Genomic DNA, 21,575 nt, shown 5'->3' on the forward strand with positions numbered 1-21,575 from the left:
CAAAAGCTTCTTGGATGAAGCAATTTTGGGGATTTCTTTTTTGACCATATTCCAAAAATATTCATGCGAACTCTGCAGTGTTCTCAGGTGGATGAGACAGGCCAAACCTATGGTAGGCATTGGCGAATCTTCGGTTTCCATAAACTCCGTAAAACGGAATGTGATCCAACTCACTTAGTAATTGCCAAGATTAAATGTTGTATCATACTCCATAATCATTTCTGGCAAATTGTCCCGATCCAAAAGATTCCTGAATTCATTTGCCATTACTGCAAATCACATTGAAATAAGACTTGTTAAGACACTTCGACCGATGCCGTATTAAATGATTTGCAATGATTATCATTATTCTAGCCTATTACATATATATATTAATATATAAAAATGTAAATAGTTACACCTATTACCATATATGCCCATTATCTAAGGGTGTCCCTAAAATGCGCGGATTTTTGTGCGCGCCTGCACCACTAAACTGCGCGACATAAAACACCCGCGCGCCAACCCTAAAGTGCGCGCCCTACATGAGCGACGGCCCTAAAGTGCGCGCCTTACATGCGCGCCTATTAAATAACAAAAGGCGCACTAGAACCCGAAATTTTTTTCTTCATTCTTCCTTCAAATAAACATGCCACTTGCCGTATGCAATTTTTCGAAAAAAACTTTCATGATTTAGAATTTCAAATGTTTTCAAAGTCTGTATTGAAAAGTCTTGGATTTGCAATTGACACACTATTTGAATACAATAAGCATGAATGAACATGAAAAACAGTAATAGCAGCATGCCATTACTACAAACGACATTTCTAAGTCTTGGTTTTGCAATTGCAATTAATTTTGCAATTAACCATTTCTTCTTTTTATATTTTGTAGAACACTTTTTTTAGTTCAAGATTTACCACCCCAATTTTGCAACAAGTTAAAAACAACCAGATGGTCGATTTCCACGTGAAGTTCAAGTCCATTTCTTCTTTTTAGATTTTGTAGGAAAAAAAAATTTCCTTTTTTTCCTTCTAACACTTTTTTTAGTTCAAGGTTTACCACCCCAATTTTGTAACAAGTTCAAAACAACTAGATGGTCGATTTCCACGTGAAGTTCAAGTTTTTTTCCTACGGGTTCTTTTCTTTTTTCAGTTGAAGGGTGAAAGAAGAAGGAGCAGGACATGCCCGACAAAACTAGTGCAAATTCATCAGTTGATGATGAAAATGACAATACTGGAGTGAATTCTACCAAAAACTGGCCCCTAGAAAAGTTTTTTATACAAATTGAAGAATGAGAAGATGAAAAAACAGACGAGGTCAAAATGAAATGTCAAGGAGGGGTGCTTTACTTGAATGAAGCAAAATCAGAAGGGAAAAAAATGGTACACTACTTTTTTTATCTTGTTAACCGGGCTGTTAAATTAAAGAACCTTGCTTATTAATTATAGCTTTATTGATTGGTGTTTTTTAAACCATTCTTTAGTTACGTATTGCTACGCAGAAACGAAATGAAAAATTGAATTCACTGCTGTTTTACCTAGAAAATGAAATTTTTTGATTTTATTGTCGATTACGATAGACAAATCACACCTTTTTTTTACAGTTAAGAGGAAAATACAAGTTTCACTACAGAATTCCAACCTTATGTTTTAAAACACTAACACAGGTCTTTTTCTATAACTTCTTTTATTCAGATTATAGAAACGATGGTTACCATTGGCGACAACAAGGAGGAAAAAACTACGAAATTGAAGAAGTGGTCTGGGGCAAGAAAATCCCCTTCTACAGTCGGATTGGTGATCATCAACTGTCATCAGAATTCAAGCGGGAAGTTTATTGGGACCCCCGCTACCCCTTGCGATTTATGATTCATTATCTTGGCAACGCCGACATTCAAGTCGACCTGCCTCACGGAAATGCAAAAGGGAAAAAGAGAAAGATGAATTTTTTTACTACGAGGAAGTCATCTCGGGATGAAATGAAAGTACGACCTGGTTTGCCTTCAAATGTCTACAAGGAACTTGTTTGCGAAGCTCCGGAAGAAGCTTTTCTTCATGCCGTGTCCGCTCCTCGTAACCAGAAACAAGTGGAAAATTTCCAGGCCAATGAACGCCACAAGTTGCGCATCAGCCGAAATGCATATTACAATTTGCTTATCAATGCTAACCAGGATAAGAGTATCAAGAAAGTCGAAATTTATCCCGATTTCTTGTGCATCATATACCTCGACCAGCTGGCCAAGAAAATTGCAGGGCTGATTAACCACACGGATCTTTCGTCAGCATTCGGTTTGCAATATGATACTACATTTAAGCTAGCGGATGCCTATGTTTCGGTTTTGATTGCTCGGTTTACCGAGTTTGAAGAGGCCCCTGTAGTGCCCTTTGTCTTCATGATCCACGACAGAAAGACGACTGAAACACATGATACGTTTTTCAGAAAGTGTGCCGATTATTTTCCTTAGTTGGTAAGATCTTTTTTATGTATATGCATATGATTAACCTTAAGTATATTTCGAATTTGGTCTCAACATTAGGTGAAAGCCGATAATGCCTACATAATGACTGATGGTGAGGAGGCGTTCTCATTCGCGATAGAAAAATATTTTCCAAAGATGAAGAGGTACCGGGACTGGGGACATAACCTCAAAAATGCCAAGCGTGAACTAAAGAAGCTACAGATTACGAAGATGGATCAAGTGGACAGCTACATCGATGACTTAAAGTGGTTGTTCGTGGCTACCTCAGAGACTGAATATTTGATGAGATACAAAGAGATACTGAGTAATGCTACGCGCTGGAATGGTGTAAGTTTTTCTTTTAACATATAACTTAAACGATTACTGAAAGGACGTACCCAGCCCCCCACCCTTATTATCCCATCTCTACCATGTTAAATTTCGGATCGTACCCTCCTCGGTACGCATCCGGTTTGCTGGAAAATTTTTTAAAAAACTTGTATTTAGGCTTAAATTTGAAACAATTATAAAATATTTGTTAAACTTTACAGCAATTTAAGGCATACTACAGAAAGGAAATCCACTTGGCTATTCAATGCATCGGAGCCTGGATGTTGAGCTAAAGTTGTCTGAAAACAGGCGACACCAATGCCTCGGAATCCTATAATGCAGTCCTAAAGCGTTTGCAAAAATGGAAAGAAAGACCGGTCGATGTCCTCGCCCGGGCTTTTTCATTACTGAGACAATATCACGACATCGAAATCCTTAGAGGACGATATGGATTGGGTGATCTGACGTTAAAATCTCACTTGAAACAGGTACGCTCTGAACGCTTCTTAGCACTTCACTTTCTTTTTATTTTATATGTTATGAATTAATGACGTTGAAAATTTATCATGCGCTCTAGTTGTACGACACCAACAAAGACATGCCGGTTTTTGAGAAGACTATCCAGCCAGATAAAATAGTTCTAGATGTGAGAGAGTGCTAAGCAAAAATGAAAGCGGAAGTATGTATTCGGTCCAGCCTATTTTTAACGCAGGGAATACGTTAAGTTCTTCAATATTTACAAGTCAATTTTTAGTATTACAGAATTATTCAAAGGCTAGAATTGCAACCGACAGTACCAATGAAGGTACTCACGAGGATAATGTCACGGTTTACAACGTCGCTACCCAATTAAACAAAAACGACCTGATAAAACAAATCGGGCCAGGCGAATATGTGGTGAAAAGAACGAAGTACTCCGAGAGTAGGATTGTGAACCTGATTCCAAAGAACTTTTCTTTGACTAAGTGTACCTGCCATGCATCTGCTACGTGTGCACACGTCGTGGCTGTCCAGATGCACCTTGGATGCTTCGACCACGAAACGAAAAAGCCCAAGAATTCTACTCTTGCTTTAAAGAGAGCAAGAAAACCTGCAGACAAGACGTCTGGCAGAAAGCGTCCACGGAAGAAAGATGTGGATCCACCATCACTTTCAAATAAGTTAACTCCCAAGGTTAGCATTTATCAAATATTCTCCGGTATTTTTGAATATAAATGTGCGTTGTAGGAGGGTTCTTTGTCGGAAATCGCAGAGAAGTTGGCTCAATTTGACATCGGACATTGGACCTTTTCGACCTGTTCACACAATTTTTTTCCATTAATGTTTGCCTTCAAACCTTAATAATTAGCAATTGAAACAATTACATTGTAAAGCGTATTTTTTTTTTCATAGGAAAATTCCACATTGATAGACCAAGACAAAACAAATCCAGAGGCCAAATCAACTCCTTCACTTAACCATCAAACTAGTCCTTCCAGTATCGACTTGACTATAAATGTAAGCCGAAAAAAACAAAATTTTTATCAATTACAAATGTCACACATAAGCATATTCTACTGAATTTTATTCATAGTTAAATTCTACATTGAAAGAAAAAGAAAAGAAAAATGCAGCTGCCCAAACAACTCCAAGTGACCATCAAATTAGTCCTTCCAGTATCGACTTGACTATGATTGTTAGCCTAAAATCCTAATATGTTATAAAATAGAGATGTTTAATTGTATTCGAGATTTTTTTACTCTTCATTTATAGGAAGATTCCAATTGGAAAGGTCCCGATCATTTAAACGAAGCGGTCCCATCCTTGCACGATGCAATTTACCATTCACGTGCTGGTCCTAAGGACATATTATTAGCCCGCATGGTAAGCCTTATAAATCCATTTATAATTTAAATGAAATTAACTGTTTTTTCATGTCTTTTTCATGTCTTAAATTGCTTAGACTGAATCATTCGATGAAGAAGGGGTCAGGGACGGATACGACAATTGCAATAAAGAAGAAGTTGTTGTAGAAGATGTTGGTTGGGATTGTAGCGCGGATACGTTGTTATTTAAAACATCTACTTACTCACGGGATAACAGTACGAGACACGTAAGGACAAATTAATTAGGATTTTTGTTCCGTTTCCCATTAACTACCTTATTTAATTAGTTATGTTTTAATTGAATGCATTTCTTGACAAGTTGAAAGAAACCTATTCATTTCTCTGTGCAATGTAGGAGGGTTCTTTGCCTGGTCCAGAAATCAATACAAAAGCCGCTCAAATTTACATTCCTCTTCGACGTGATAACCACAAAAAAAGTTCTTTCATCGACTTGACTACGAAGGTTAGCCAATACCACTCTTATTTCTATTTTATCAGTACATATTTTTCTTTCATTATTTATAGAAGAAACCTGAATTTCCACTGGTCGTGTTGTCTCGATATCAGCATAATCAAGTCACTAACGAGGACATTCGGTTGAACGATTGTCACATGAAGGCAGCTCAAGTTCTCATCAAGAAGATTTCACCAGAGGTTGGAGGTCTAATGGACACTGTCCATGGTTCAAATCTTGGCTTCCCAAAAGTAAAGGAGAAGAAATGGATCCAGATTCTTAACGATGGAATGAACCACTGGGTTACGGCTTACAAGGCACCTAGCGAAGATTTTGTGAAAATTTACGACAGCTTAGAGCACGAGGACAACCTGCACGTCATCGCCTGCATCTCTGCTTTGCTGCGACACGAAGGAGACAGCATTTCATATGCCTATATGAAATGCCAGATACAGAATTTTTGAGTCAACTGTGGCGTTTTTGCCATCGTCTTTGCGGTGTCCTTAATTACCGGTGGTGATCCTACCAATGACAATTTTGCTAGCGACACGGATTTACGGCAACACCTGAAGAAGTGCCTCAGCGATGGCAAAATGTCACCGTTTCCAAAAACTACCGAAGAAGTTAAGATGAAGAGATCATCGAAGGTTAAATCGACGAAGATTTTCTTCCACTGTCGTTTGGTCAAATATGACCCACTGAACGACAATCCGGATTGGCCATCCAATAAAAAGAAAGAAAAGCGGCTGAAAAACCTCGACCCAGATGCTAGTAAAAAGGCAAAATCCGAATCGAAATGGAACTACATTCAATGCAGCAATACTGCTTGCAAACAATGGTACCATTGGGGCTGCGAGGAAGTGTCAGATGAAGACTAATCTGATAAAAAGAAGAAATGGTTCTGTCAGAAATGTCGTTTGTAGTAATGGCATGCTGCTATTACAGTTTTTCATGTTCATTGATGCTTATTGTATTCAAATAGTGTGTCAATTGCAAATCCAAGACTTAGAAATGTCATTTGTAGTAATGGCATGCTGCTATTACTGTTTTTCATGTTCATTCGTGCTTATTGTATTCAAATAGTGTGTCAATTGCAAATCCAAGACTTTTCAATACAGAGTTTTAAAACATTTGAAATTTTAAATCACGAAAAGTTTTTTTGAAATATTGCATGCGACAAGTGGCATGTTTATTTGAAGGAAGAATGAAGAAAAACCTTTCGGGTTCTAGTGCGCCTTTCGTTATTTAATAGGCGTGCATGTAAGGCGCGCTCTTTAGGGCCGTCGCGCATGTAGGGCACGCACTTTAGGGTCGGCGCGCACACGGGCGCGCATTTTTGGGTCGGCGCGTGGGTGTTTTATTTAAGCAGTTTAGTGGTGCAGGCGCGCACAAAAATCCTCGCATTTTAGTGGCGCGCTCGCCCATTTTAGGGACACCCCATTATCTAAAATACATATATATGTACACACATATAATATATAAGGCATATATAGATCATGTATTATATATAACATATATATACAATCGATATATGTATATATCGTAAATAAAAACATATACATGTATTGTATATAATATATATACAAATAGATATGTGTATATTTATGCATATCAAACTGAATAGACTCACGATAAATATATAACTCACCCAAGTCCATACAAGCCATGTTGACAGAAGGAAGATACTCAAGTTTCCGAAGAAAATTTGTATCGATGCCAACTTCGTATGCGTTAAACTGGGCGTCGTGGCTTATACGGTTTTTTCTCTTGCTAATATTTGCTCATTTCTGACTTGTTATAGGTCTCGAGACGCATCCATTGCTTTAATTTTTATGTGGCTTCCCGCAGACTCAATTAAGTCGCCGTGAACTTGCGCTGGAGGATCTTTCGGACGTTCTTTTGCGGTTATTGGGACTGACGCTGCCGTTCGGTAGAATAACTTCTCTGTCTTCTCCAGCTTCCTGGCATTCCCATGCGAGTTTTTCGGATTGATAACAGAATCATAGCCTGCGTAGATAAGGAGAATTTGGGTGGGATAATCCGGATGCTTGTACGCATGCTTTGAAAATCTGTTGAAAAAGCCAGTTGGGTTTCTCCCTGCTCAATTTACAATTTGAAATAATATTTGAAAATTTTAACACCATCCACGCAAATGGTTTTTTCCCCAGATTCCTGGCGCCATGAGTAATCATCCATTCTCCAGTCATTTCGACGACGTTCATCAATAACCCCAAATAATCTTTAACTATTTTGATTAGGTACAGAAATATTATTGCTTTGCCATGATAATGTTAGCAGTAGTGGAGAAGAAGAAGATGTAGAAAAGTTAACGAGATGTTCAAAAAGTGCCAAGCCATATGTTTTCAAGGTAACGAAGTCACATCTAGAGGATAGACAATTTAGAGATTGGCTAATTGAAAATCCAAAAATAAAATCACAATCCTTTTGTCACCCTTGCCACAAAGCTTCAAAGCAAGCAACAAAAGAGGCCTTCTCAAACATTGCTCAACAGCCAGTCACAAGAATCAAGTGGAATTCCTCAAGACGTAGCTAAGCTTCTGGACAATCAAAATTCAACAAGATCACTAGAGTTGGCCTTAGTTGTCTCTGTTGTTAAAGAAAACTTGCCAATCCGCTTTATGGACACCCTGACTAAAGTATTGAAAAGCCATGTGAAAGATTCAAAAGCCGTGAAAAGTATTGCCACTGGATTAATAAAAAATTTATTTGTGCCGTTTGAGGAATCCAAATTAGCAGACGTGCTGAGAAATACGTTCTTTTCCATTATAGGGTGGTTCGAGGTTGCCATCTTGGCACGGTATTTCTGGACCCTTAGTGCAGCCACAACTGGAAAGCATTGGCTTTTTAGGTTTTTTGGTGGCAAGTGTGATGTAGTTTAAGTTTCTTTAAGTGTGTTATTTTTGAAAATGCCAGAATTTTCAAGTTTTTCAAAGAACTTGGATAGTGAAGCAAAGTGTAGGTTATTGGAACAGTTATCCCTATTAAAAATTGACGATCCTAATTGGATTGACAACGATCTGTGGAAGAAAAACCGTGACGTTCTCATAGTAATTCCACCAGTAATTTGGCCAAAACTATAGACTATTTTCAGAATGGGAGAAGTCTAATAAGTGGAGAGAAACTGTATGTTGAAAAAGACGTAATATCAGCCATGGAGTAGAGTCTAGAAAACAAATGGTTTAGAGACTTTTCTGCATTGCAGCTTACAAGCAACACAGTCGTCATTAAAGCAAAAGTGTGTAACCATGAAATGCTTATGTTTTTCATTTCAATCGACTGTTACATTTTTCTTTTCTTAGGTTACAGCATCTCAAACACTGAGTGTTACATATTATCCTTCGTCGCTTGTGCTAAAGATGGCATGGTACAGTTTGCCAGTTGTACATGTACTGAAGGGTAAAATTCCACCTATTGTTCATCTTTCTATAGATTAGAAGTATTAAATAGTACTATGTAAAATATGATATAGTGTAGGTGAAATGTGTACGCATGTAGCCACACTTTTGCATACATTTATTTCGGCCCATGAAGTGAATACGGATAAACAGTGCAACAAAAGTTGCACTGAGCAAAAATGTGGTTGGATTGAAAACACTTCTAAGCCGGTAGAGTAATGAAAAAATGTTAAAAATATGTTTGCCTACTCATTTTAATAACTGTAAAATACAGGGAAAAACTAGCAATTGGAATTTTGACAGCTTTCCTTTATTTCATATACCTAGAAGAGCCAATGCTTTTCAGTTGTGGCTGCACAACGGGTCCAGAAATACCGTGCCAAGATGGCAACCTCAAACCACCCTATAGTAGATGAAAGTACGGATAGAACGATTACTAAATATATGGCGATTTTGGTGAGGTAAGCACAATGTACAACAAATTACTCTGTGGGTTTTATAATAACGAATTATTGATTTTCAAGATATTTTTGTGCAGAGCGAAAAAGGCCTGTTAAAGAATTTTATTCATTGCCAGTAATCAAAGACCCCACAGCTGTTGGCATAAAATCCACGGTGTTGCAAGAGTCTCAGAAAAATAGGATTTCAGTATTGAAGATAGTTGGATTCGGATCAGATAATGCAAGCGTTATGACTGGACGCAACAAGTGGTTAGCTACTCTGCTAAAATAAGAAATACCCTGGCTCGTAGTATTTGGCTGTATATGCCATTCGTTCGCATTGTGCGCTGAAGCTGTCGTTAGACTCGAACATAATGCATTTCACAAATGACGTTTACAGTTTTATTGGAAATAGTTCCAAGAGGAAGCAAGAATTTCTGGAATGTCAACAGTATATTGATGTAGCAAACCACATGATACTGTATCCAGGCAGGACACGTTGGCTAGTAATGGAATATGATTGCAAGCAACTTGTCGAGAAATGGAAGGCAGTCACTCTATATTTTCAATCGTACCTAGCTGACAAGGACAAGACCACGAAAACTATTTATCAAGCACTCAATAACAATCCATTTCATGTTCAACTTCATTACAACTTTCTTGCTTACATCCTAATAGTTATGAATTATTTGAATCTAGAATTTCAAAGTGAAGAAGTTCGTATACACAAGTACCTGGATGTGGTAGAGTTTGGTCTAAAAATGAAAATGAATAACTTCATAACAACGAGAGTTTTGAAAGAAAAAAACTGCTTCGAAATAAGCTTGGAAAATTCCCAAAATTTGAAACCGTTGAACCTAATTTACTTTGGAACAAATGTCCAACAACTTATTGAAAACGCGTCAGAGAGTGAACACACGCTTGTTGAAATTTTTCAAATCAGAACGCTTGGTTGTTATCAAGAATTTCTCAAGCAAATACGCTCTAGAATCAACTATCAAGATCCTTTGCTTCAACAGCTTAAATATGTGTCTCCTGCAGTTGCTATTTCAGGGAAGGTTTCGTCAATTGTAGGATTATACAACAACTTCAAAGAAATATTACAGTCACACATGGACATTGAGGCTCTGGATGCTCAATGGAGAGCAATTCCTTTTATCCCAAACATCGAGACGGATGTTTTAGCATACGCCGGGAAAATTAATGCGTTTCGCAAAAAGGCAAAAAAATCCCCATTGAAACCTCTAGAATGTGCTCATTGACTGACAGTGAACAGAATGCCAGTTCAACAGATGGGGAGCCCGACCAAATGCTAATGCTGTACCTGTTCAGTGCATTCAAAAAGTTGACCCGAATATATTTTGGAATTTTATTTCTGAACAGCATAGCTCAATAGTTGAAAATTTTGATTTAATGGTTTCTTTTATGAATTTTATGTATTCTGCATATTCCTATTTCTCCTTTTTTTTTTGTTTCGAGATGTTCTGCAGTAGTCTATCTGGGGTGGTAAAACTAGTAAATCCGTACAAATCGAAGAGGGGGAAATGTATGTAAATAAACAGTACCTTAAACTTCTGTACCAATCCAGTTTAAATCTTACTATATGTGAAACAGTGTTCCAATTATCTCACTCAGTCGAACTGCGTATGGGTTTATATGTAAAACTACCTGATATCCGTTGATGGATTTATTCTGGGGGTTCATTTTACCTTTCCCATCCCTTTATCATAATGCCTAATTAGCACATTGAATCAAAAGATGTAATGCAATCCTATTGTTAGACTTAAAGCCTGACGTGCCAGAGCCTTTTGAAGAATGGGACGACGGGTATTAAAAACAAGACACGTGACAATGGACTAATTTCGGAAGGTCATTTTTTCCCTGACCACTGTTGAAGCCGCTGAGGCCCTTTTGCATCAGAAATATTCAAATTGTATTTGAATGAACGCGTCCATCGACAAAACAATTTTACATCTTGGCTTAACATGATACTTGTGAATAGAGGAACTACAAAACTCATGTAAGAGGCTTTCAGAGGACAAAAGAACGTAAAAACTTACTTTTTTGGTACGTAGATACAAGGCTGTAGAGGAACTACACAACTAACTTTCATTAAACTTTGATACAGGGATATGGAAGAACGATATAACTGACAGCTGACTGAGTTAAGTACATTTTTCTTGGTTGGCTGCGTATTGCCCCCTCCCGTTTGGTCATTCAAAGAAGGTTGGAATAAATTGCTTTTGTTTCGAGACGTTTCAATAAATAACATTACAATTCAACCAACTTGCAGTTGTAAATTTAGTCCGTGTTGCAATCTTCGTCGATCCCATTTGGTTTCTTCTTATAACTTTTTCTGAGGCGCAGACAAATCTAGTGCGGGTCACTTATTCCAAATCAGAGTCACTAACTATAGGAAATAACTTCCGGATGCCATCTGCAGATAACATAAAAATATTAGATAACAAATAGTACGTTACAATTACAAAAAAGTATTTCTAATGGATTCACCATGAACAGCATCCACAATAAGAGACCCTTGTAGTTTGTCTTTTTTCTTGTCCATTTTTTGCACCCCCACTAGTGTAAGGCGGCCTGACATTCTGGAGTTCTTATCCTATCACTAGATCTTCTAATCACATCTTTGACGCACTCACCCCCGCATCTTTTACAATTTCAACCTACAAATAAATAAGAGAGATTTAATTAGTACAACCAGATACAGTATTATCATTATGTACTTGACAAAATCATAAAATCTTACCAATGACAAGTGAATTGTGGTGTCTGACTTCATTCCGGCATTAAAATTAAGGAACTCGTCAAAATTTTAAAAAAGCAAACACTCCAAAGAAATTGGAATTTCCGAGTCGGGAGTTAGCAATCCATTGCGGACCAATTTAGCCTCGATGTTAGATAGTCTTTTGTCAATCAATTTCAACATTTCCGTAATCCTTTTGAGTTCTCTCATTAACACGAGATGTTCTTATGGTGGAGTTAATTTAGTTTTGTGTGTCTAAAACACATATAAATTATGAACACGCTAACTAAACTTACAACCGAAGACGGAAAAGTGATCAAAGGTGTGTTGGAAGACGATTCTGATTCTGCGAAAGTTGCGGATGACAAAGACCTATCTATTGGTTGGCTGAAGATTTGTAAACTTTTAGATATACATGGCTCTTCTTGATTCGATATACTTTCCATGAGAAGCGAGGAGTAATAACCGGGTGTTTCTTGTGAGAGCTGCGAGCTCACCGTTGCTGCCGATATCGTGATGTTGGGGTAATTGTCTTTCTGAGAATTTGGAACTGCAATGGAGCAAGTAATATTAATAAAACTACGCTATTGTTTAAGTGACATGGACTAGTTAAAACTAGAAATAAGTAAAGGTGACTAGAAAAAGTGAATAGAATAGCGGTGATTTTTTACAATGCATCATGCAGATCAACATAGAAATCTAAGTGAAGCACAGTGAGGTGAAACGATTGGTTTAACTAGAGCCGGGCATTTTCAAGCGCAAATCGCTAATTTGCTCGGTGCACAAGATCAACCGTTCAAAGGTGGCAAAAATATTTTTTTTAAAGAAGAAAATGTCAAAAGGAAAAGGTCTAAGAGCTTAAAGAAGAAAACAACACTGCAGCAAGATAACGCAATAATGTGTTTTGTCGCTGTTAACCCTATTCTTGAGGCTAGCGTTATTACAGATTAGGGTAACTTAATTTTTTTATTTGATTCACAAATAAAAACATTTGTTTCACAAATAAAAAAATTAAGCATTTTTTGTGCTTAAAGTGCAACAAAGAAGAAGTTTTTGCCCATGCACAGACCAAAGGCAAAATCTAACTGAAAAAGACGCTTATCGTAAAAAATTAGCGCTTTCTATAAAGGCTTTGACTATGCGTTGAAGATAACGGCTGGTGGACAAAATATTAAACATCTTTCGTTTGTCAGTTAGTTTAAGTTAAATAAAACATTTTTTAAAATTTGTTTTATTCTTTCTAATATTTATATTTTTAATACTATAATATTATCCCTCTTCTAAAATCGTCTGTAACCAATAAATTTTCATGTTGCGAGAAATTATATAAAACGGAAAATTTGAGAAAAAAGTCGGGGTAGGGGAAAGGGAAAGTTCAAATTCTCCGTGTTCCATATTTTGGAAAAAAACATTCAAATCATGGCAACCGTCTCGCTTTGCAGTCAAAACAAACAAAAAACTTTTAATTTTTCGCAATTAAAACAATGTCAGCTAGCCGGCATATGGTATTTTATTTAATAAAAATCAATTAATTAATTTTATTTATTTAAAACTAGCAAGACAAGTTTTCGCCCGACCCCCTTCTGGCCGGCTTGGGCAGCGCGTCAGTTCCGTAAAACTCGAAACTTTGTACGCGTTTTACGGACACTCCCGCTCATTTGCACACCCTAAACCCTATATTAAAAATGATCAGCGTAAAAAGATCTACAACCTTGTATCAATTATTTTTGGATTAGAAAAAACTTGTCTTGCTAGGTAAGAGCCCAATATTTGAACGTATAGCAAATGTAATAACCAAATGTTACGTGCCAGATTGATGCTGGCTATTCAGATTTACATCACCGGCGATCAGGAAACAATTCGACAACTGAGGCAAGGACTCGTTCATCGTTCACTTTTGATGTTGGTGCTCTTGCTACGTTCGATATCACCAGCCGTGCGTCGCCGCTACCCAAATCTTGAGAGTCTCGTCCTAGATGGTAAGTCATTGATACGTGTGTGGTATACGTAATTTTTTTAAATGTTTCTAATGGCCAAAGGTGTTATGACTCGAAAAGAGAAGCAGTCTTTCGAATCGATTGTTCCAGTTGTCAATTTGTTTTGGGTACCTGCTACTTGGTTTGCGACAGCACTCCAGGACGCTTTCAGCGATGGAATGCTGACCAACGAATACGGCACAAAACTCATCATGGAGGTTTGTAACATATCCTGTCTTAATGGGAATTGAATGTTGTAAGACATTTAATACTGTAGACCTATACGTTCTGACATTAGACGTTTTTTCGTGTTAATATTTACTCATAATCGTGAAATCTAATGGATTTGATTTTTCATTAAAACAAAAGGAATTTTTAGAATTTCGTGCCAACTGCGGTGCCCTTTGGAGCTACAACTGGGTTAGCATTCCAATAATCTACACTCAAGTAATTCAAACTAGTTTACGAAGCATTGTCAATTATAATTTCCCGCTTATTTAAAATTGATACACATGAATAATATTGATAAAGGTGTGCACGTTATCCACGTATTCCTATTTCATTGCCTGTCTCGTGGCCCGTCAATATACGGGTCCTAGTCATCAATCGCTCCAGGACATCGACATTGTCCTGCCTATCGGTACAGTCATGGAACTCGTTTGCTACGTCGGACTGCTCAAAGTGGCCGAACAGATCAAAAATCCTTTCGGTGATTCCGACGAAGATTTTGACCTCAACTTTCTCATCACCCGACATCTTCGAGTTGTTTATTTATTTTGTTCTTTCTTTAATTTCCACCATTCTTTCATTTTCGTTAAATGATGAATTCTAGACAGTTCATCTAGGACTGGATGACTTGGACGTGAATTGCCCGCCTTTGACGGACGCTAGTTCAGGAAAAGCGGCTTCCAATGGAGCGGGTGATAGTTTACAGCTGATGCCGGGCCAGTTGCTGCAGAATGAACGACACACGTCGGAACTTATCAAGTACTGATAATGCTGCTAGACTACACAAGGGCCATAAATGAGATCTACCCTCATAGACGCACAAAAATTCTACAGACATTGGCTTGAACAGTTTGCAGCCAAATCAATTTCAGTCTATTACAAAGTTAACTAAAAAAAGCTGTAGCAACCAATTCAAATTGATTCAAATTGATCTAATATGTACAATTTCTACACAGAGATTTACACACACAAAAAAACGCGTGCAGAAAAGGAAAGTGTCGATTATGACGATTTGCTGTTCAGAAACTTGCTGTTGTACCAAGCGATCTCATTGCCCCGTGGGCCTGACAAACCGAGCAGCTTGAACGTGCCACTGTACCAAGGATTAAGCTTCGAATCAAAAAGGAACATGCCCTCTTCCTCCAGTTAGCGGATGATGCGGACACGATCACGCATCTGCTCTGGAGAATCCTTGATAGGCAAATGAATCTCTACGGCCAGCTGACGAATTTTGTCCAGCATTCCCGATTTGATTATCTGAGGAATGACTGCCCACTCATCTAACTCGATGTCAATCTTTAGGTAGTCGATGATCTGTTCACCATGTCGCTTCTTCAGCATACTGTAGATGGAAGTGAGTGAGCGGAGTTGCCTTCCTTTTTTGTTGGTCGTGTCTTGGCTATGGAGACCGAGTTTGAAGAAATGAATGGCTGGACTGCGGTCGTGATCTTCCGCTTTCATTGACGGGTCAAAAGCGTAGACTTCACAGCCATAGCGTTCCATGGTGTCGTCGAAAGACCATTCATTATTGATACCGAAGGAGTAAACCAGACATTCACCAGGAGGAGGCGCCACTTGCACTGGATTGAGACAGATTGCTTTCTGGCCATCCAGCCCCGATGGTTTGCGTTTCATGTGTCCGCCGAAATCGTGTGCGAGACGACAGGACGTTCGATTGGGCCACAGGAAATAGCTCATCATGTCCTCCGCTGACATTTCTTCAGCACTAACAATTCGCCAATCAAAGACGGACGTCTGGCACGGTCGGCTGGCCGTCATCCCAACAGTTTGAATGCCGACATACTGCAAACAGAAGAATGTCGTTGCAAAAAAGAGCGAAACAAGCAAAACTAATGCACTTTTTCTGTTTTTTATGGCTTCGAACGCCATTGTGATGACGCTCACAAATGCACGTTCAAAATGACAACACACAACGGGATTCTATACTGGGAAGTCTGATGGAATGCTGCTGATGTGGTGACGCGTTCTCTTCGGTGTCAAACTACATACTTAACACAGCTGTTTTCATTTTCTTTTCCCCCTTATTTTTTAGTTGAGTTTCTAGTGCATGAAAGCTTATCGGTGTCACACCAGACGAGTGGTATATTCTATTTGCGTATCGCTATTTCTTTTGGTTTCGAGATGCACGACAACGACCACTTCCCCTCTTGCGTCTAGACGATTATTAGCATTCCCGTTCAGCGTAACAGCTCGCCATAATCAAACAGCCAGCAGTATAAAGCAAGTTTTAGGTCCATACGGCACACTTTAAAATCTATGCATTTATTTTTTAATATACGCGTTAGAATTAGCTTATTTCTACTTCAATTAGGCGATTAGCATACTTCAATGACTTCCAATGACCCCTTAACAACAAATCTATAATTAGTTGTTAAGTGCCATATGAATAATGTGACATAAAAAATAATGTTCATGGCTTTTGGCTCTATGATCAAGTTAATGAGTGTAAAAAAAAATAAACAGATGTTCTACATTATATTTCAGGAAACAATTAATTTTCCATGCAGTAATGCCAAAATGAATGAGTCTGCGCATCGTTTATTATCCGTCACACGGATGTAGGAGGAGTGGGATGCGCAGTGAAAACAAGATCATCTTTTAAATTCAAAATAAAATTTTTTCCCTCAATTTATAGTAATTTCAAATCATTTGAAAAATGTTTGTTAAAACATCAACTTTAATTAAAAACCAATTACAAAAGGATTTAACTCGAAAATATTTTTCAAACTTGAAGTTAACGAGGAATTTGAAGGGCCGCTACCAGCCGTCAATGTGCTTCAATAAATAAAGCCCAAACCGATATTCCCAATTAATCCAACAGAGTTTCGTAATCTTCCATGGTCATTATCAATCCCCGATTGATCTTGAATATTCTTCATCGAACTCAATCAAATCTCAAACTTCCCAAACTTTAAAAATGGGATATTTTCCCAAGTACTTTGCTTTCCTCCATTGGATGATGTATCTCCTAGATCTTCTCCGCATCATTACAAGGACAGAACCCAGAACGGAGTCTACCGACACCGAGGCTGTTGACGTGTCCGAGGAGAACACGGAACCAACGCCGGTGGTAACCCAGAACGTTGACGCATCCCAACAAACGGACGACGCGTTTGAAACCCAGATCCAAAAGGCCCGCGAAGAAGAACTGATGAGAGATTTCTGATTTAAAAGACCAACTTCAAACGGCGCACCGCGTTAGTCAAGGTATCAAGGTAGAACTCGAGGACGCGAAGGAGCGACTGATCAAAGAAACGCAAACCTTCAAGTGCGAAATGGAGTCTGTCAAGGTAGAACTCGAGGACGCGAAGGAGCGACTGATCAAAGTGTAAGTAAATCTAAAGTGAAGACCCGAGATGTTGGATGCGACACGGAGGACCTTCCTCAGCCCGTGAAGGCCAAAGGAATAGATGTTGGATGCTGCACGGACGATTTCCCTCAACTTGTGAAGCCTAAAAGTCGAGACGTTTCGTGCGACACTGATGATCTTCCATCACTTCCTGAGGCTGGAAAAAAAGACGTTGGATGTGGCATGACGTTGCACCCCTTGCCACTGCCAAAGAAATCCAAGGAGCGTCTGCCGATGAAGGGAAACAATCAGTCGATGAAAGTGAGAGACTTACAGAATTTCGGGAGGTTTCGTCTAGAAAGAAAAAGGCCAAACTTCAGGCTAAAGCAGCAGCTAAAAAGGAGGAACGTGCACCCGAAAAGGACAAGACTCCAGCGGAGTTGGTATCGATTTACGAAACTGTGATGGACGCTATTTCTCCATCACAATTTCCTCCGCTTTCCGGCAAAAGGCCCCCAGGTCAACCTGCCGCTGATGTCAGACCTGCACGACAACCTGCCGCTGATGTCAGACCTGCACGACAACCTGCCGCTGATGTCAGACCTGCACGAAAACCTGCCGCTGATGTCAGACCTGCACGACAACCTGCTGCTGATGTACAACCACCAGTTGTTTTCCAGTCAGCTGATTACAGATATAAACAAAAGCCGATCGAAGGTTACACAGTCAACCTGTCCGAAGGCCAAACATCGGTTCATCCGCCAGCTCGACCCCAAGCGAAGGCTGCGCCAACTGCTGCGCCAACTGTCGCTCCTGAGAAGGAGAAGGCTGCCACAGCTAAACCAGCTGCCACTTTCGCCATTGTTTCTGGAGAAATTCAACAATTGAAAACTGCGGATAACTTGGTACTCTTGGACATTCATTACAGAAACTACGGTCGTATTGTGGGACGAGGAGGTGAAAATGTCAGGCGCCTGGAGGAGACTCACGGAGTCATGATGACCTTAGTCCAAAACCAAAAGGCTCTCCAATTTTACAACTTGAAAATATCAGGAGGGAGTCCCGCAAAACGTCGAGCTGCCGCACAAGAAGTTATCGAAGGTCTGCCGGTGACGATCGAGTGTTCTAACGTCGACTTAAGACAACTCCGTCATCTAAAAATGCGGAGTTCCGAGACGGAATTCTTCGTCTCTGTCAGACGCCCGATGTCACGTGATGAGAAACTACAACTCTCAGGCCAAATAAACGACTGCCGAAAAGCTTTCGACCTTCTCGTTAACGGAAGAGATTCGCGGCCATCCCCCAAATAAATTCCACATATCTCACATTAATTACCCTCCACATGCAGTTAAAGTATGACTTTCAAAAACAAAACAAATGTGTTCATTTTTTTTTAACTACCCGTTTGAAGTGTACTCGTAAAGATACTAAAAAAATAGCCCGAAAAAAAAGTTAAGTTAAGTTATTCCGAAATACCGAAAAAAATGCTAAGATACAAGATATTATCTTAAAAAAACAGTAAAGATAAGATATTTCCGAATTTTTATGGTGGGATAAAGATAAGATAAGTTAAGATAAGATAAAAGTTATTTTTTAGCAAAAAAAAGAAAAACAACATTTGAGTCGATAAATTGTTGAATTTCTGTATTGTATTGCATGACAGTCTTACTTTTAGTTTACAGTTTTACACAGCATCACGTAAACCAACTTTAAGCCATGCGTTGCACTTGATAAGCATCAAGTTGATGAAGAGACCTGGTTTCATGGCGGCGCGTTTTGCTGATAAAATATCCGAAGCCACACTAAAAGCCCGTTCAACAGATCCTGGTGATGCTGCAACGCTAACAGCATCTCTTCCGATTTCGCTTAGTATTGGAAAACGACACTGATTAGATTTCCAATACTCGAGGGGCTTAGTGACGCAAAGGTCACTGTCGGGATCCACTGGATTCACTAGAACTTCCATAGCTACGATGGGTTTTTTTAAATAAATCCCAAACTCCTCCAATACTTTGGCCGGGCCACTCAGGGAACGAGATTTTGGTGGCTCAATTACTGTTGAATATAAACTCTGGCTTAACCTTCTCTTGCGAGTTGATGAAGGTTTTACTGCGTCTTGCTGAACTTCATCCCTAGCTTCATCCTGTTGATTCGGCGTAGAAACGCTGGCTGCTTGTCCTATGATATCCCCCTTTTAGGGCAAAAGTTACCATTGATTTTCATAACCTAAAGTTAAAGATACTTAATTTTAACTGAATTTGACACAAGATAAAAGATACCAAAAAGATACCAAAAATATCTTATCTTAACTTATCTTAACTTATCTTTTACAAAAGATAGGAGCCACTGGTCCAGTATCACCCCCAATGAGGGTCTATTTTTAATTCATTAAGAACTCTTAAACCGTAATCCGTAAAAACAATTTTATACCGGCTCTGTATAAGTAAATGAATTAACTAGCTTCTTTCACTATAATATTAATTTTTGACGAGTTATAGCGTGGGCAACACCAAAAAATGTGCTGTAAATAAAAATGAAAAGACAGCACTATTTTTTTGCTTCCTCTATAACTCGAGTATTTTTAAGAATTTCACGATGATTTCTTTGTCACACATAGAAATTGACATTGACAACTTCCCAGTATTTTTTTTTTTCATAGTTCATCATCACCAAGACCCGTAACTGCTACTGTCCTGTTTGGTACAGTATCCTGCACAAAAATCCGAACACCGATTTAATTTTTTAAAGCCACCTATTGGCGGGGTAAAGGGTTTTTTGTTTGTTTTTCTTTAAGAGGGAGGGTAGACGGGGTGATGGACACATAGGGCAGGGTTGGGTAAGTCTAGACATTTTTTTATGCCTTAAGGTATTACGCTTTGAGGCAAGTAACAGGTCGCACCACCCTGGGAAGTAAGAAACATACCTTAGTGGTATGTCTCAGAACCTCAGACCTGAAGGTCCCTCCTATAAAAAACACCCGGTGGGTTAAAAACCAGTAACTTTTAATTTTCACTCGAATATAACTGCTGTCCGCCGGACATTCTTGCTTGAAAGATAAAACAGATCTTGGCTTTTTTTAGGGAACCATTTTTAAAAACTGAAAAAGTTTTACGGTAAGAGTTATTTTTACGAGGACCGAGAAATTTTTTCGATTTTTCCCACTTATTTCACCCGGTGGAAAAAGTAACATTTTAAAATGAACATTCAGTAAATCCTCTTTTTTCAAGGAAAAATTTTTGAAGTAACAAAAAAATCCTACGGAAAAACGAAATAGATTTTAAGAACCATTCTTTCATATTACAAATTTAACAATACGCACTATCTGACCCTTCAATTTTTTTTCGATGTATTCCTTGGTTTAGTCGGAAAAATAAAATTAAAGTGACGTAGTGTCATAAGAAAGCAAAATGAAAAAGTTTGTGTTCCGATATTTGTGTAATACAGCATACCACTGATTTTTTTGTAATGTTGAATTTTTTTAATGATTGGCCTAAAACACCACAATAATCTTATTTGCTCCAAAATAGTTGAATTAACTCTGAAAAAAATTTTTGCTGCCATAATTTTTTTGTATGACGAATGGAGCTCGTACAGTTGTGTTTAGAAAATGCGCCATACAAAAAGTACGCAAAGTGTATGTCTATTGTTTTAAGTTTTCCGTTAGCGATGTATGAAAAGTTCAAGGATATTTTTCTTCCTTTCAAGAATTCTTAATAAAAAAAATACTCCCCTATTTAAAAAAATTTAGACCAAGGCCATTATTAGTTAACCAAGGTTATTATATCGTTCAATGACACACTTGTTACATCATGTATGCCATGTTCCGTTCAGTTTGTTTGATTGATTTAAACCTTATATAGTATTTATTTTGTGAAAAAATTATTTCAAGCGTATTTAATTATACCCATATAGTTTATATAAGGTTAATGATTCAAAATTTAAAATAATAAAAAAATGCGGGTGAGAAAGAATTTAGGATTAGCAGGCTTTTAGTATGTAATTGTTATTGATCGACAGATTATCCACAAACCGTTGAACAACACCGATTTTATGGATAAAGGTAAATCAGCAAGAGCTTCAAAACACACAAAAACAAATTTGATAGGAAGGGGATATTCGATAGACAAAATTTAATAATACGCAAGAAGAAAAGAGAGAGCTGATTTCAAATTGGCGTTTTCTAGCTGCGAATGTTTTTTCCTGATCTTGATGAAAAAATTGTTTCTGATTTGGATAACACCGGGTGGTGTCAACTCGGATGTTTCAGAAAGAACCCGACCGAAAGTCGTCCCTCCCTTAAAATAAAAAATATAAATTTTTTTGCAAATTACAATGGATTCAATGACAAAAGATAT

The 21,575-nt window shown here is 38.3% G+C and overlaps 1 protein-coding gene and 1 pseudogene across 1 annotated transcript; one reads left to right on the forward strand and one right to left on the reverse strand.

Annotated features, from left to right (window-relative positions):
• Window positions 1–7,269: 7,269 nt before the first annotated feature.
• Window positions 7,270–14,676, forward strand: LOC123469889 (bestrophin-1-like). The gene is made up of 9 exons (XM_045169236.1): window positions 7,270–7,273; window positions 7,348–7,457; window positions 7,555–7,786; window positions 13,443–13,461; window positions 13,519–13,685; window positions 13,746–13,900; window positions 14,052–14,129; window positions 14,214–14,444; window positions 14,515–14,676. The coding sequence occupies exons 1-9, from the start codon at window positions 7,270–7,272 to the stop codon at window positions 14,674–14,676; spliced, it is 1,158 nt and encodes a 385-aa protein (XP_045025171.1).
• LOC123469627 lies at window positions 14,635–15,897 on the reverse strand (annotated as a pseudogene).
• Between the last annotated feature and the right edge of the window lie 5,678 nt (window positions 15,898–21,575).

This window comes from Daphnia magna, linkage group LG2 (assembly GCF_020631705.1).
Source record: "Daphnia magna isolate NIES linkage group LG2, ASM2063170v1.1, whole genome shotgun sequence".
In the NCBI taxonomy this organism is placed as follows: domain Eukaryota; kingdom Metazoa; phylum Arthropoda; class Branchiopoda; order Diplostraca; family Daphniidae; genus Daphnia; species Daphnia magna.